Raw genomic sequence first — 17500 nt, forward strand, 5'->3', positions numbered from 1 at the left:
GTGTCTCCTCAAACTTCACAAGCAACATTCGTATCTTCAACCTCTTGTTAACAAGAAAAATTTTCATTCTGGGTGTTTAAGAATAGCAATTACACACTAAACACTGTGTCATGTACGGGCGGGAAAACTGGCAGGGAGAATGTTCGTCATAGCTTGAGTAAAGGAGGTTCAGAGCACTATGCAAGGAATGTGAGATTTATCCGCAGCGTTGCGGGTCGTGACACCCTGAAAGTGGCTGCCCCAATGTTCAGTGCTCAGCACAGCGTCAGGAGCACGCATTTGGGATGAGAGGATGCTAATGCAATTCCACGTGACAATGAGCGAGCTTCCTGAGGCTTTGTGCCGTGGACTAACTGGAGTGACCCGAGCCTACACAAGCATTGGATTCTTAGCGAGCCTCGTGCCGGGCGGGACAGGCAGCCTCACCCACGTATTTTGTGAGCAATTCGAAACGCAAGCATTGTTCAGTGTGTGTGTGTGTGTGTGTGTGTGTGTGTGTGTGTGTGTGTGTGTGTGTGTGTGTGTGTGTGTGTGTGTGTGTGTGTGTGTGTGTGTGTGTGTGTGTGTGTGTGAAGGTATCATTCTTTTACTAACTTAAATGCATGAGAGGAGAAAGAAAACGAGTGAATGTTCCTCTTTTATTTGTTCCCTCATCTCTCTTCCGCCAAAGAAACTGGTGAAAAAAACAAGAGAGAGAGAGAAAAAAAGGGAGTTGCAGGAGATCGGTGATGTAAGCTTGACATGGGAAAGAATGAAAGGAAGTAAGTGGAGGAGGAAGTAAGTGGAGGAGGAAAGAAAAAAAAAAAGAGGAAAAAGACTGGAGAAGGAAAGAAAATGTAGGCAGGAAGGAAGAAGAGCGAGGAGAGGTCATGGGGATTGGCGGAATAGTGGGGAGTGGAGGAAAGCAGGCCAGGGGGAGGAGATGAACTGGACTGCAAGTGGCAATTTCAATCACAGGACTTTTGCTGTTTGTTCTTCCGACAATTTACAACATTTTCTGTGAGACGGATCCTACTTCCTTCCGTGGAGAGAGAGAGAGAGAGAGAGAGAGAGAGAGAGAGAGAGAGAGAGAGAGAGAGAGAGAGAGAGAGAGAGAGAGAGAGAGAGAGAGAGAGAGAGAGAGAGAGAGAGAGAGAGAGAGAGAGAGAGAGAGACTTTATCACAACAACCGGAAGTTTATCATCCTCTTCCATTGTTGTGAATTTGCATCAAACTTTCCTTGCCATTTCCAGCCGCTCCTCCTCCCGGCCCCGCTAAGTGAGGCACCGGAGGGAAAGTGAGAACACTATCTGAACCCCGGCCTGGAATGTGCACCGCTCCTTTCGCTGCACAATGACGCGACGAGAGAATACCTACAGAGTGTGTGTGTGTGTGTGTGTGTGTGTGTGTGTGTAAATTCAGTCTTCCACCCATGCTTTATACTTAGCAATTCCAAGCGTGTCGCACAGATGTGAAGCTCTAGTTGCTTTGAGTCTGTCTGATTCAATTGTACTAAAAAATATCACTAAACATTCCACTTATTTTAACATGAAGAGTATACACCTTTTCTTTTCCCTCCACGTACCTTTGTCCTGGGCACATTAATTTCATCCAGCCGCTCCCTCCTGTTCGGGAATCGGCCAGGCACAGCAGCGGCCTGAAATAACAAGGTTCCGAGCGGATGTCCTCACAGTCCGTGCCGCCAGGAGGGCCAAGCAAAGGCAGCCAGCTCTCCCCGCCAGCAGGAAGACCCGTATTTCTCTCTCTCCCCCGCTTCATGGTCTTCCCGCTGTCTCGTTATGTTCTGTTCAGTTCTAACTCCCTGCTCAGAACCGGTCCGCCGCTAACTCGGTGCCGGCCACCCTCGATCAGAAACGAAAGGTCTGCTTGCTCCATTTTGCCAGTTTCCTGCACCTCGTTCGTCCTACATTTCCAGTGTATCCGGAGGCGACAAATACTCCACTCCAGGAAAAAAAATAAAAGAAAAAAAAAATCTTGCTACTTCAGGAAAATGCTTTTATTAGTCCAGTCATGAAAAAAAAAAAGTTGGTCAGTCTGCACATTTGTTCCCTTCATAGAAATGAACGAATCCTGTCGAGCCTCGGTAGGCTGATTAGCGAGACAGCACGTTAAGCTTCATCGATAAATTGCTTTATGGCTGTCACTCAGCTCAGATACTGGCTGATGATGTTATTAAGACAAGGAAAGGAAGCAGGGGAGAAAAGAAGTAAAAGAAGAAAATGCAATACGGGAAAGTAAGTGAGTAGGAAGTGGCAAGGAAGTAGTGGTGTTGGTTGTGGTGGCTGTAGTGTTGTTTGTGGCTGTGGTGGTGGCGAGGCGACTCTCATGTACTCGTACGTTCACCCGCCAACAAAAAGTGTGTGGTGGATGAGTTACAGGTGAATAAACTATCGAAGGTTATCCAGTTTGGTGCCCTGACGCCGGTCCTACTGCTGCTGCTGCTGCTGCTGCTGCTGCTGCTATTCCACCACAGCATGAGGCACCTCCCCTCCACCCACTCTAGCCCCGGCACCCATCACCCTCAGCACCTCGCTCCTTTGTCCTACCCGGCGGTCCCCATCAGGACATCAAGAGAACCTCCCTCACTTGAACCCGCGTGAGGGAGCTTACAAGTGTTTCCATCACAAGGAATGCCAACACAACGCTGCGTCTTGAGGAGCGGCGGCGTCGGGCAAGGAGGAGCCTCGCCACGTCAGCTGGGACTCAGGAAGAAGCCCGCCGCGTCCTCTTCACCGGCGATCATCTTCACTTAATGTCAGTAGTAGCGGGTAAAAAAGGGAGGGCAGGGTATAAACTGGTTTTCAGCGACGTAGACGAGACCAGCCACGGCCAAGGTCAGAGTTCTATTCACAGCTGCTGCCGCGCCTTCGTTGGCAAGAAGAAAAAAAAAAGCAGGAGAAAAAAAGAAAGACCTTGACTTCTGCACGTGAACAAAGACTATGGCGCCCAACAGTCTCCCGCACCGAGGGATGAGCGAGAAGGCGTCAGGAAGGCAGGAATAGGGCGGCTCACGGCACGCAGTGGGTCCACAAGGGCTCCTTTTACCATGACGGGAGTCGCGGCAGTCTCAACACGAGCAAGTACTGAGGCATCGTAGACCTGTTTACACACTGACCCAGGAAGCCGTACATGAATCATTATCCGCGGAGAAGGAAGAAGAAAAGAGAAATTCAATTAATCCCGATAGCCCGCATGAATTATTGGCCAGATCGGACGGCATTCCATTTCTCGATAAAATACGTCCTGGCATTTATCTTCCGCATTTAGGTGGTTTCAAAAAGTCACCCCAAATACACAAAAGGAAAGAAAAGGAAGGCCTCATTAAGCCATTTTGCTAAGAGGAAGGTCAGAGTGCCCCAGCGCGGCCAGAACAAACGGGTGTGCGCAGGAGGGAGGCGGCGAAGCAAGGCTGAGGGCGAGGGACGCACCCCATGATAATAATGAAGCCTTGACCACAACGGCCGCTGAGCTGCTCCAGAGACCTTGAGCCTGCGGGTCCCGCCTTTTCCCTCGCTGTCTCTTAAGCCCTTCAATTATTTACACTGAGCTTTGGGATACAACTTCCCCCAAACAAACCCCCACACAAAATTCTTTATTACTTCTCCTTATCCTCTTCTTCAACTTCTGTCCACCTCCTTCTCCTTCCCCTCTTCTCATTTTGTGGTTTCTCCCCAATTCATCTTTTCCTTTTCTTCTTCCTCTCTCTCTCTCTCTCTCTCTCTCTCTCTCTCTCTCTCTCTCTCTCTCTCTCTCTCTCCCCTTCCTCTTCACCATCCTCGTATTCTTGCTCAATTCTTCACCATCACCACCATAACAATCACTATCTCCTCCTCCTCCTCCTCCTCCTCCTCCACTTAGAAGGTCTGGCGGCGAGCGATCCTGGATGAGATTCCCTGGCCCTGAGTATTATCACGTTCCCTGCACACGAGACTCCAGCCGCTGGAGGGGACGGGCGGGCTGAGGGACACACCTTGGCCTCTAGTGACGTACATTCCTTTGCCATCAGCCGCTAGAGACATCACGCAATTCCAAGGTATATAGTGACTCTGAATACTAGGAATAAAAAGGCGCAATGTTGTTGTGGTGTTTTAAAAATAGCTCCATAATATTTAATAGACCATCATGTGTTTATCAGTGGATGGTACAGGAGCACGCCACGCGCGCACACACACACACACACACACACACACACACACACACACACACACACACACACACACACACACACACACACACACACACACACATAGACACACACACACACAATTGCCGTAATATTAAAGATAACCTTTGTGGAATGAACATAACAGTCAGATGTTATGGTGGCGTGTGTTGCTGCGGTGTGCGGGAGGCAATACTGAGGGTGCAGAGTGTGAAGGGACAGAAAGAGAGAGAGAGAGAGAGAGAGAGAGAGAGAGAGAGAGAGAGAGAGAGAGAGAGAGAGAGAGAGAGAGAGAGAGAGAGAGAGAGAGAGAGAGAGAGAGAGAGAGAGAGAGAGAGAGAGAGAGAGAGAGAGAGAGAGAAGGGAGAGACAGAGAGACAGACACAGATGAAAACAAAGAAGAAAAATTAGACAAATGTAGACAAAAAAGGTGTAGCAAGGAAAACAAAGATAAATGCAAATACCTAAAAGGGAAACAAACACAAACAAACGCTGAAAAAGAAAACGTGAGAAATAAATAAGCCACGTTAATATACACAAAGAAACAAACTCACAGACCTAAGACAGACACAGACAGACAAATCAGACAAGGACTGATGAACAAAGACGGACATACGGACGGACAAACACGAATAGACGGACAAAGCAGGGACATGGACAAACAGATAAACACAGAGGGAAGGGACAAACAGACAGACAGACAGACAGACAGACAGACAGACAGAGGACAGGGGGACTTGCCTGAGCTGATGAGGGAGCTGTTGTAGGAGGGAGCTGAAAGGGAATCAAGGAGAGAATCAAGGGAGGAACACACACACAGACTCACACACACACACAGACAGTAACAAAGTTCTAGAGAAAAAAGTAAATAGAAAAACAACAACATAACATTGCAGTATTTTAGTCTCAATAAAGGTAATGAACAGGAAAAGCAATAGTGAGAACATCAAAACAATACAATACTATAAGTGCATCAACAGAAGGACGAAGAAAAGAGATAAATATTAATTAGGGAATGAGAAAAATAAATTGATAATATTGAAAAAAGAAGTCCTTACAGAAAATTTAAAAGGTGACTCTAATTAAAGAGAATACAGGGAATAATAACAAGGATATCACTCACACACACACACACACACACACACACACACACACACACACACACACACACACACACACACACACACACACACACTATCGTTCAAAAGTCAAGAAGAAAAAAAGGTACACAATAATAAAATAGAAGAGATGCACGTCATTTACTTGTCAGGGGGATTAGCAAGCTTGGCCCGGAGTCACGTGTAGCAGAGAGTGAAGCATAAGAATATACATTATACACATAGATACATAGATATATACATTCACACATTAAAAGGACCACATATATACAGTAGAAATTATTGAACCACGAAAGGAAAATATAAAAATGAGAAACGGTAATTAGCAGAGAAAAGTACATGTGAAAAATGGGAAATAGAGCGAGCGAGTAAAGAAGTGAAAATACAGAAAACTTGTCCATATCTTCGGCATACAGCGAGGCGATACACACACCTCTCTGGACAAGGTTGCCGTGGTCAGGATCATCACTCGTGTCTCCTTCCACACTCCCAACCAATTCCGCGTCTTCCTTCAAGGTTAAGTCCTGAAATTTGCTGACACTCGTACAACTCCATAACAAGATAACCTTAAGATTCCAAACAGATCGTTGGACTTCACCCATTCCTGTTTTTTTTTTTTTTTTTGTACTTAAGATTAATTACTTACCACTCAAGCCATTCTACCTTGTCACAGCCACCTTCAAACATTATATTAACTACAAATTGTTTATTCTATTCTTGTAACCAGCCCCTCTCCCCTTTTGTTTTTCTTGTAGATATTCATGGTGCGTGTTTTTGCGCAGTGAATCGTTGCCTATCACAGTAAAACAGACTTTATATATTAACTATTTACTTTTAGGAGAAATTCATATGCTCCCTAGAATGTTTTTTTTTTTTTTTTTTTTTTCCAGTGTTTTTAGCGGTTGCCTATCACACATATAATAATCTTCGCACATGGCTTTCAGTGCAGCCACAATAGACTTGGCACAATCTTTCTAATTATTATCATTTTTTAGTATTGCGAATCATTGCATATTGCACTAAAAATAAACCTTGTACATAATATTCTATTGTATACTAATTACTGCACAACACAAACAAAGAGACAAAAAGTGAGACTGAGAGACGAAACTAAGGACATTGGAAGTAAGTGCCGAAGGTTAAGGTTACTCGGCTCCTGGCCAAGGCTGTACTGGCGCTGACGAGTTCAAGGCGACGTGAGAGACACAAGGGCTTTGAACTCCCAAGGCCAGGAGTTGTCCGGCCCAGTCCTGCTCAGTCTAGTCCAGTGGTGGATAGTCTCAGGTCCAACCCAGGCCCTATCATAGCACGCCAAGCAGGATTAACATTACAAGTTGTGCTGCTCTTGTTCTCATGAGATCGCCGGTCACTTCAATCATGTCACGTTACCCTGGGTCGTGAGGTGAGGTGAGAGTGAGATGAGATGAGATGAAATGAGGTGAAGGGAAGGTGAGGGATAGTGAAGGGAAATTGAAAGGATGCGAAAGAAGGCAGGTTGATGAAAGGGAAGTATAAACAATTGTGGACAAATGAGGGGAAATGAGGGGAAGCTATGAAAAGTGAAGGGGGTTTAGTACAGGTTAGAGTAAGTGAGAAAAGGTGAGGGAGTATGAAGAACTCATTACAGTACAGGTGAGATCAAATAAAAAAAATGAGAGAAAAGCTAAAAGATCATGAGAAGAGAATGAAGATGAGGGAAAGTGATGAAAAGTAGGAAAAGGCAAGTAAAGATAAAGGGAGGGGAAAATAAGTGAATGGAAGGGAGAAATGGTGAGAGAAGGGAAGGGAACATGAAGGGAAGTGACGGAAGATGAGGGGAAGTGAGGGCAGGTGACGGGGAGCGAGAAAAGATGACGGGTAGCGTGAAATTAGCAGTGAGGGGAGCATGGAAAACTGTGAGGTACTGAGAGGACAGACGGAGAGACGAAGAGGGCTGAAATAAGTAATGAAAAATGTGAGAGCTTGAGGGGATGCACAGGGAGGAATGGAATGTTAGGGAATGAAGGGAAGGAAAGGGGAAGGGAAGCGGGAAAGTGGAAAGAGGCGGGAATAGAATGTAGATGGAATGAAGGCAAAGGATAGAAAATAAAAGGGAAACAAGAAAAATCATGGTAAGAGAGACGTGAAAAGAAAATACAGTTAGGATGAAAGGATAAGAGGGTAAAAAAAAAAAGAAAGAAGGAGAGAATAAGGAAAATTGAGAGAAAGAAAGTTAGAATATGAAAAAAAGAGAAAAGATGGGATGTGAAATGGGAGATAAGGAAATGCAAAAGAAGTAGGAAGACATGTGAGGGAAGGAAAGGAAACAGAGAGGGGAATGGAAAACAATGGAAGGGGACAAAGGAAAGTGAAGGGGGAGAGAAGGGGACAGGAGGGGGAGGCACTAAGGAACCAAGGTAATTTAGCAGGTAACACACCAGTCTTTTCCTCTCCCTTCCGACAGCAGTGATGGACAGGAGGGCGCGTCGCTGTCCCTTCAGGTGACATGATCCCGCCCCGTCAGGAGGGAGAGGCACGCGCACTCAACCCGTCATTGAGTCACTCCCCTCGTCAGCCGTCTCGTCAGTCAGTCAGTCACTCAATCAGTCAGTATAAAGGCAAGCGTTCACTCTGGTCAGGTGAATTTGGTCGTCAGTCAGTTTAGGGTTTTAGAAAGTGTGTAATTCAGTGGAAAATGTTAGTCCAGTTAGTTACGTGTCAGTCAGTCACTAGGTCAGTGTTGTATTTTAAGTTTGTAATAATAAATGTTAGTTAGTCAGTCAGTCGATAAGTTAATGAAACAAGTCACGTAAGATGTATAAAGTTCATAATTTCTATACCGAATTTCAAAGAACGAGGGAAAAATATAAAAGAAAAGAGAATAAGAATAAAAAAATAAATTAAATCTGACTCTTGCCATTACAAAGTTCTGCCATGAATTTCGTAACTCTATTCACTACATGAAAATAAATAAAGATAGATGAAGAATTCAGATCCGTGCAGTTATATAAATGCTTCTAATTAAGTTCCTAGGACGTGTCACCCCCTCACCCCCCCCTCTCTCTCTCTCTCTCTCTTTCTAAACCTCGCCAAAAATATGAAAATAAAAAGTAACAGATAGTAAATGAAAACACACACACACACACACACACACACACACACACACACACACACACACACACACACACACACTGAAACCAAACATGCAACTACTGCTTCCAATGGCTCTCCTTTCCTAGCCAACCCTCGGGACATGCAAACTATAAAATCATTCTAGTTTTCATTTGTACCTTATTCTTTCTTTTTTACACAACCCGGCATGAACAAGAACCACTTTTTCTTGTTGTGCAGCTTACCACCTGACGCCTATTCTATCTACACACACACACACACACACACACACACACACACACACACACACACACACACACACACACACACACACACGCACGCACGCACGAAAAGGAAAAAAAAATGACTGGTTACTTTTTTTGTCTCCAGCCAATCTCGTTACCTTTCTCAGTACTACTAGAAGAAATGTTTTAGAAAGCTGCAATGCCATTAGAGTAAGGTATATATCTTTTGAAACTTAATTGGATTACATAGTGTTGCATATATTTCAAAGTTTTGGCTAATATTATATATACTATTTAGAAAACAGAAAATTGTTAGAAAGGAAATAGTGTAGTGACGAAAAAAGTAATGAGAGAGAGAGAGAGAGAGAGAGAGAGAGAGAGAGAGAGAGAGAGAGAGAGAGAGAGAGAGAGAGTATATGAGATGCTTTTGAAAATACTACTGATGTTAAATTTTTCTTTCACATTTTTCTATGCGACACACAAAATTAAACACTAACATTACAATGCTATCTTTTTCTCGACTTTCTCTGCAACATTGCAATTGAATACCGTCGTTATAGTTTTTTTCTTCTTCTTCTTCTTTTTTTACACGTACAAATACTGCAGACACAAAAGCTATCATTTTCAACATCAGGTGTGCAATTACAGGAAATAAATCAAGAAAACTAACCTGACTCCAGAAACAAGCAATCAATAAAATAAAATTACAAAAAAAATAAATTAAGTAAGTTTCTCTTGTAAACAAAATGCTATCACAGCTTTCTAACTTTTTTCTTCTTATTTTTTATAATGTTCCACTTCGCTAAACTAGGAAATAAGGTTAACGATTCTCTCTCTCTCTCTCTCTCTCTCTCTCTCTCTCTCTCTCTCTCTCATAACAGGCCACAGGTGTGCTATCGCCACTCACTGTAACTGACAGGTGAAAGGTTAATGCGGCCTCCTACAATATTCACTAAAGGAAACAGGGAAATGGGGCGAAGGGAGGAAGGAGAGAGCAGGTGGGAGGGGAAGGAAATGATGGAGGTATATAGAGCTGGGTGATGGGAGGAAGGGGACTGTATCTCATCCAGTATTCTATCCATTTGGGTGAAAGGGATGGTGAGAGAGGATGAAGATGGATAAGGATGGATGTATATGGAGCACGGATGCGTAATAGAATCAGAATTTGGATGTTTTTTGTGCTGGTGGAAGGAGAAACAAAAACAAACACAAAAAAAAACGTGGATGTTGCATAGCTCTGCCTGTAATATAGGAGGAGGAGGAGGAGGAGGAGGAGGAGGAGGAGGAGGAATACAAAGGAAGAACAAACAGCAGCATGCTCTTACTTGGCTGTTTGCGGACTACTCTCTCTGAACTAACGTCTAAGAATAAGGATAGCAAAAGCAAAGTTACTTCAGCCTCCAGCCCAGGCTGGACAAGAAATAAAGAAGGAGGAGGAGTAGGAGGAGGAGGAGGAGGAGGAAGAGGAATAAGAAGAAAGAGAAAGAGAAAAATTAATAAGAGGAAACGCACGGAAACACGAAAACTTTATAAACAAAAGAGAGAGAGAGAGAGAGAGAGAGAGAGAGAGAGAGAGAGAGAGAGAGAGAGAGAGAGAGAGAGAGAGAGAGAGAGAGAGAGAGAGATACAAACAGACAATGACATCTATTGGAATAATTTCTCAGCACGATTACTGATAAGACATGCCACTTTGACTCTCCTCCTTCTCCTCCCTTCCTCGACCTCTTCTTGCCTGTCTTCCTGCTCTCCCCTTGCCTGCCCGGCTAACCCTCTCTATGTGCATCACAATACTCCAAGGGAAAGAGGCCTTAGAGGACTTGTGACGCCCCTGAAGTTCGGATGTTAGGATTCTAGGATTCTAAGGCTCAGTTTCCCGCTAGGGTCCCTCCGGGCGGTGGGGATCAGAGCGGCTCTCGCCCTCACGCCCCGCGATGAGATGGACGTGGCTGCCCCGCCCGGAGACTTAGCTGTGATCCTTAAGTGTGAGTAAGTGTCAGGAGGATGAGACTTTCCGACGCTACGTGCACTGTGTGGCTGGTGGGTGGTGGAGGGATGTTAGGGTGGGTGGGAAGGAGGGAAGATAGGTGAGGGGAGGACAGTGGATGGCAGGGTGAATGTCTCTCTCTCTCTCTCTCTCTCTCTCTCTCTCTCTCTCTCTCTTGTTGTTGTGGTTTCACGAAGCTCGTTTACTTGATATTGATATAGCCAAGTTTTCCTTTTCCTCCTCATTCCTCTGCACTCCCTTCTTCCGTTCCGTCCTTTCTTTCTTTCCTTCCCTCATCCCATTTCGTCTTTCTCCCTTTCTATTTCCATCATCTCATCTCATTTTCCTTCCTTCATCATATCATTCTCTCTCTTTCTCTCTCTCTCATCTCATTTCATCTTCTCATCTCATCTCGTCTTTCTTCTCTTCTTCCTTCGCCTTCTATTTCCATCCACGGAGAAGTGCGTGTGTGTATCTTCGTCAGGAAAAACCTCACCTCACTTTCGTCCCATTTCTTTTTACTTTAGACGCTCCTTCACTGTGTTGGCCTGCAGTAAAGTACTCCTGCGTCAGAGGTATTGGAGAAATTAACACCAGGAAAGAATGCTGGAGAAATGGAATAAAAAAAAAAAAAAAGGATCACACCGGGGAAAAAAGGATGAGAGGAAAAATAAAAGGAGATAAAATAAAGAAAGGGAAGGAAAACAGCTAGAAAGAAGGGGAAGGAAAAAAAGAAAGGAGAAAGAAAAGAAAAAAGAAAATATGAACAAAAATCTCGCGGAGAAAACTCAAAGCAGGAGCAAAGAAAACGGGTGTATTACTAGAACGGAAACGGAGAAGAAGAAAGAGAGAAACGGAAAGAGAGAAAAAGAGGAGAATACGAAACGAAACTCGGACAGAAAAAGAGAGGGAACAGAAAACAGAAATGCACGTAATGGAACTGCAAAGAAAACGAAGCGAGAGAGAGAGAGAGAGAGAGAGAGAGAGAGAGAGAGAGAGAGAGAGAGAGAGAGAGAGAGAGAGAGAGAGAAAAGGGTAACCGAAGCAAACTTAATCTGAATCCAAGCAATTTTTTCTTTCCTACGTAAGTTTCCTGGGACGTGAGGGACAAGCGGCCGTGTCTTGTCCAAAGCCTTTCTAAATTCATGGATCCCTCGGAGTGTAAGTGGAGCCGAACTCGAACTTTATGGTAATACGACATAAATTTTCATTCCACCTTCGGTAAAATATTCATGTGGAGGAAAAACGAACATGCAGTAACTCGTGTGTGTGTGTGTGTGTGTGTGTGTGTGTGTGTGTAAACTAGGTGACTAACAGTGAGCGTATGTAACTCTGTGGAAAGGGGGAGAGAGAGAGAGAGAGAGAGAGAGAGAGAGAGAGAGAGAGAGAGAGAGAGAGTTAGAGAGAGAGAGAGAGTAACAAGTGTATAGAAATGTAAGTAGATAGTGTATAGTGTAGTATGTATTAGTAGTAGTAGTAGTAGTAGTAGTAGTAGTAGTAGTAGTAGTAGTAGTAGTAGTAGTAGTAGTAGTAGTAGTAGTAGTGATTTTCTGTGAGGCTGCGTAGGGGAACCAAGGACCCATTACAGAGACCTTTCCCTAACATTCTTTTTCCTCTCCATCCAAAAAACATCTGTCCGCAGAACACAGTCTCCCCAGGGGCCTGTTGTGGGCGTGTGTGTGGCGGGTAATGGGGAGCAGGGCGGAGAGGTGGGTGAGATGGAGGTATGGGAGGGGCGGTGATAGGAGGGAGAGGCTGAGTAAGAGAGAGAGAGAGAGAGAGAGAGAGAGAGAGAGAGAGAGAGAGAGAGAGAGAGAGAGAGAGAGAGAGAGAGAGAGAGAGAGAGAGAGAGAGAGAGAGAGAGAGCGACGACCAAATCTAGGCCAGAAAGGTGGGTGAAAGATAAATATGATCTACCTTCTGTGTAACATCTTACTAAGAAAAACGTTGAGACTTTTGTGTCGTCGTTCTGCTAATCTTCTTTTCTTCCTCCTTATTTTCTTTGTTCTCCCACTACTTCTCCAACACGAACACGACCAGCGCCACCAACAAAATATCAAGGTTATTACAAAACTTACCCAGGAGACAATGGCGCCCGCGAAAGTATAATGAGCGTCGCGGCAAAATGCTCCTCCAGCTGTTCAGCGCTACGGGAATCACACGCCGAACGCCAAACTTTTAATACTCGTTCCACGCGACACATTAAGGCGAACTCCGGGTCTGGCCGTGACAAAAGTGGGGGGATTTTGCGCCGCCAGGACGGGGCCTCGAGGGTTGAGAGTTGGCCTGTCACTGACGACCCTGTTGCCGAGGAGCCCCCAAGTCATCCAAAGAACCTCTATTGTGCCTTCGACAGTCAACTATTACGGGAACTTGGCGGTGCGGCGGATTCAAGCCTGCCTCCATTGTCATCATCATTACCAGTGCATGCAAAACCTTCACCATCACCGCCATTCCCATCACCGCTACCAATGCTGACGCGTAACCAATGTCTCCGCGTCTTTTGTATCTCCTTTATGGCCCTAAGCATCGCCAAAACTACACCCAAAATTGCAGGGGTGTCATCTCGGCGCCTCCTTCACCATCCCGCCAGCGCCAGGACCCCGCGGTTGAGGGCGTGAAGCAAACAAGCTGAGGTCGTCGATGAGGACTTGGCGTGCCCCTTCAGTAGCAGCGAAGTGGCAACTGACTCGGTAGTTTACGAGGGAGGGTAAATATTTTATGGGGCTGATATTTCTTGGCGACGGTTATGAAAGCGGTGTTATGAGGTGACGCTGGAGGACCGAAAGCTACGGATTAAGACAGCAATAATGGAACTTTGTCTCCAGGCAGTATTGGGGCACAGTGGTGTTGAGGAGGTGAACCCAAGCCGCCCACACGCCTCCTTTGTTCCCCGGCAGCCCAAGAACAAATCCTGTTTCCTCGCCTCAAGTCGCCAGCAGCGTAAACACTCCCTTCATCACCCTCAACATAATATAGAATTTATGGAATCCGAGGCGAAGCGGTTCATAATTCCAGGCCAGAGCAAAGCGTGGGACCTCGGGACAAAAAGGGCCGGAAATCATTAGCACCACAACAGGAACAAAAGGAAACACGAAACAAAAACGTAGGGAGAGTATTTCCCTGAAGCCCGCGGCCGTGGCGTAATGACTCTGCCACAAGCTGATTACGGGTACTGCCTAACCTAATTAACTCACCCGGAGGCCACCCAGCAAAAAATCGACTAATCTAAACCAGAAAGTCCTTCCTCCATAATGCCATCACCATCACCACTTACAACACCATCACCATCACCACTTACAACACCACCACCATCACCACTTACAACACCACCACCATCACCACTTACAACACCATCACCATCACCACCCAAGCGTTAAATCTGTAATGCTCAGTGCTGACTGTCCACTCGTCCACGCGTTCTTACCGTAGTCGTGAGTTGCCTGTCGCCTCGGTGTTCCTTCGTCATGTCGCCATCCATGCAAACACACACTACACACACACACACACACACACACACACACACACACACACACACACACACCAGCTTAGGGCCTCACCTCTGTCATGCAGTAGAGAGACTCGCTCATCGCTGGTAATACTTCGCTCGGCCACCGTCAGGATGGTCTTCTTGCCGTTCCCTCGCTTGCTCCACCAGACAGTGTGGTTCCCCAGGTCGGCCACCACACACGTCAGCAGAATGTCGTCCCCCTCACGGAACTCCCTCGGGGCATTGGCAGTGTTGCGGATGAAGGGCCGCGGCTCCGATCCTGCGGGGGATTGGAAAGGGACCTTAGTAGTATATTGAAGGGCGCAGGGAGCGGGAGCTGCATTGGCTGGGTTTGAATAAAGGATAAATGAAAAGGGGGCGTTACATGAGAGGACTTATGAGTTGGAGGAGGAGGAGGAGGAGGAGGATGGAGAGAAGATGGGGAGAGGGAGGAAAGGAGGGGTTATGGAGAGAAACAAGCGACATAAAACATGACATCTCCTTGATTAAGAATGACGGCGCTAACGAGACACGTGGAGAAAAATTGTTAAACTAGAGACGTGGGAGGAAAGTTACGGCGCGAGATGGAATCAATAAATGCTGCACTGGACGGCTGGCTGATCAAGGCTGGAGGGAATTAAGCCAATTACAAAATCAAATAAAAAAAGACGAGGAAGCAAAGCAAACAATTGCAAATATATGAAAAAATATATATACATTTAAAAAAAATGGCACAAACTAAATGTACGAATATAAAAAAAGTTAGATGATTAAATAAAGTGAAAAATTTGAAACTCTTGATATGCATACATGAGGCAAATGGAGCAATGCAATGAATGAAAAAAAGAAGGACTATGTATGAAGTAATTAGATAGAACGTTAAAAGTATGACGAAAACAAAGAGACAAGTGATGCTCAGATAATTACCACCAAACACACACACACACACACACACACACACACACACACACACACACACACACTTCCCCCCCTCCTTTCACCATACTCATCCATCTTATCAGGAGCTTCATCAAAAAATACTTCACCGGATTTCATGTCATCAGCCGGACGGAAAATGACGTATAATTCAACTAAGGCTTCATTCCGGCCGCCCTCACCCCCCTGTCCCTCCCCTCATTCTCATATACCCTGCCCTCTCAACCTCCCAAACACACTCTGCCTTCTCACAGTTTCCCTCCTCCTTCACCTATTCTGCCTTCCTCCTACCTCACTTCCCTCACCTAAGCTGCATCTCTCTCTCTCTCTCTCTCTCTCTCTCTCTCTCTTGTCACCTACCCTGCTTCTCATCTCCACATACCCTGTCTTCCTTCATCACCTCTTTTCCCACTACCCTGCCTCCTTCTTCTCTCCTCCCTCACCAACCTGCCTTCCTCTCCCCTCACCACTCCTTCAGCAGGCCTTTCACTCTCATTTTCACTCTCACTCCCTCAAAGTCACCAAATTTTCCCCTTCGATGATAATCTCAGAAATAGACCACCACAAAATTTTCCTTCTCATTTTTACTTCACTAAGAGGGAAAAAAAGTAGGAATGGGTGTGGGGAGGAGGGGAAAGGAGGATTGGATTCGCTTGGCTTAGGATTGGATCTTGGTGTTATGAGCAGAATGGAGGATTTAAGTCATTCCTACTGATGCTCTTTGTGGTGGAGATCAAACCGCTTTCTTAATGTGGAGGAATAATAGTGGTGGTGGTGGTGGTGGTGGTGGTTTAGGATATAAGGTAGTGAAAGGTATTTGTACACTTAAAAGAATGTTGCTTTCTCTCTCTCTCTCTCTCTCTCTCTCTCTCTCTCTCTCTCTCTCTCTCTCTCGCTAGCTTGCTCGTTCCCTTGTTATCTCGCTCTCTTCTCTTGCTCTCTCTCTCTCTCTCTCTCTCTCTCTCTCTCTCTCTCTCTCTCTCTCTCTCTCTCTCTCTCTCTCTCTTCCACTTAAATAAAAGACAAAGACGAGTAAGTTTGTACTGTAGGGTGTAGCTTGTTTTAAACTGCAGTAAATCTCACTAAATCTCACTGGCGAGGATGAAAGGGAGCTGAATTAACTCACAGTGACGCCCATTACTTAAAATAAAAGCAGAAAAATAACGAAGATAAAAACATTAAGCGTAATATAGTATTTTAAATTGTGTGTTCGTGTGTGTGTGTGTGTGTGTGTGTGTGTGTGTGTGTGTGTGTGTGTGTTTACGTAAAGTGTTGCAAGTGACATCATTAGAAAGTTAGGTAGCAAGTGTGTTTATGTAAAAGAGTAAGTGAGTGAGTGTTACCCACATCACAGCAGCCTTGAACTTTCCACCACCACCACCACTACCACCACCACCACCACCACCACCACCACCACCACCACCATCGCTTACCTAAACATTTCTAAGTATTTAAAAGGCAAGACACAAACACAATCAGAAAATGAATAGTCTGATTCTTCCCCACGTCAGAAAAGAGAGAGAGAGAGAGAGAGAGAGAGAGAGAGAGAGAGAGAGAGAGAGAGAGAGAGAGAGAGAGATAATAATCTACATCAACCAGACCATCATAATGCAGACTTTAATTAGGCCTCCATTTTAATGAGCAATTCTCGCGTCCCTTTCCATCTCCACTACCTCTCTCTCTCTCTCTCTCCCTCTCTCTCTCTCTCTCTCTCTCTCTCTCTCTCTCTCTCTCTCTCTCAAGACCCCCACAGGCGCCCCTGACACATTCTCATCTCGCTCACCCTCTCCTACTTCCCCACTATCACCTCTCCCAAACCCCCCCCAAAAAAAAAGAAAACATGATACGAAGCAGGAAAGTACACAAGTTAAAAGCAACAGTCCTCCTTAACTCCCCTCCCAATCAGCCCCTCGTGGCCCCAGACGCCCCAGCAGCGGTCATTAGGGCAGTGTCACTCAATTGGGACAGGGATGTGGGGAGGATCGGGGGGCTGTCACCTTTACCGAGCCAGTGAGAGAGATGGGAGGGATGGGACGGATGCTCTCTGTGTAATACAAGGTCCTCTTCTCGGGGTGTTGACGACTGTGGGGTACAGGTGGGTGTTGCAAGGGTATCCACCACCTGCTCGACCCTCTGCCCTGCTCTGCTCTGCCGTGTCTTGCTTTGGGTCACCTCGCTTCGTGTTCTTTGGTCTTGTAGAGTGGTGGTGGTGGTGGTGGTGATAGTGGTGGTGATAGTGGTGGTGGTGGTGGTGGTGGTGGTGGAGTCCTCGACCTGGTGTACACTCCCTCGCTTATTTTACTGTGTCCACCTTTCACCTTCATTATCAGTCTCGTTTCGTGTTTATCTTTCGCTTGTTTAGTTTTGTTATTGCATTATTGTATTATTATTGTTTTTGTTCTTTGTCAGCTTGTTTGTTTGTTCGTTTATCTGTTATCACTAGTTTGATTTACTACCCACTATTATTTTCTATTG

At 45.5% G+C, this 17500-nt stretch overlaps 1 protein-coding gene across 1 annotated transcript in view; it reads right to left on the reverse strand.

Moving 5' to 3' along the window:
• The window catches only part of LOC123516064 (Ig-like and fibronectin type-III domain-containing protein 1), a 402917-nt gene that overhangs the window by 50830 nt on the left and 334587 nt on the right, over positions 1 to 17500 (reverse strand). The window contains 2 exon segments of the mRNA XM_045275103.1: positions 4904 to 4936; positions 14160 to 14369. Of these exon segments, the coding sequence (XP_045131038.1) occupies positions 4904 to 4936; positions 14160 to 14369 (243 nt within the window).

The sequence above is a fragment of the Portunus trituberculatus genome, chromosome 40 (genome assembly GCF_017591435.1).
Source record: "Portunus trituberculatus isolate SZX2019 chromosome 40, ASM1759143v1, whole genome shotgun sequence".
Taxonomy (NCBI): Eukaryota; Metazoa; Arthropoda; class Malacostraca; order Decapoda; family Portunidae; genus Portunus; species Portunus trituberculatus.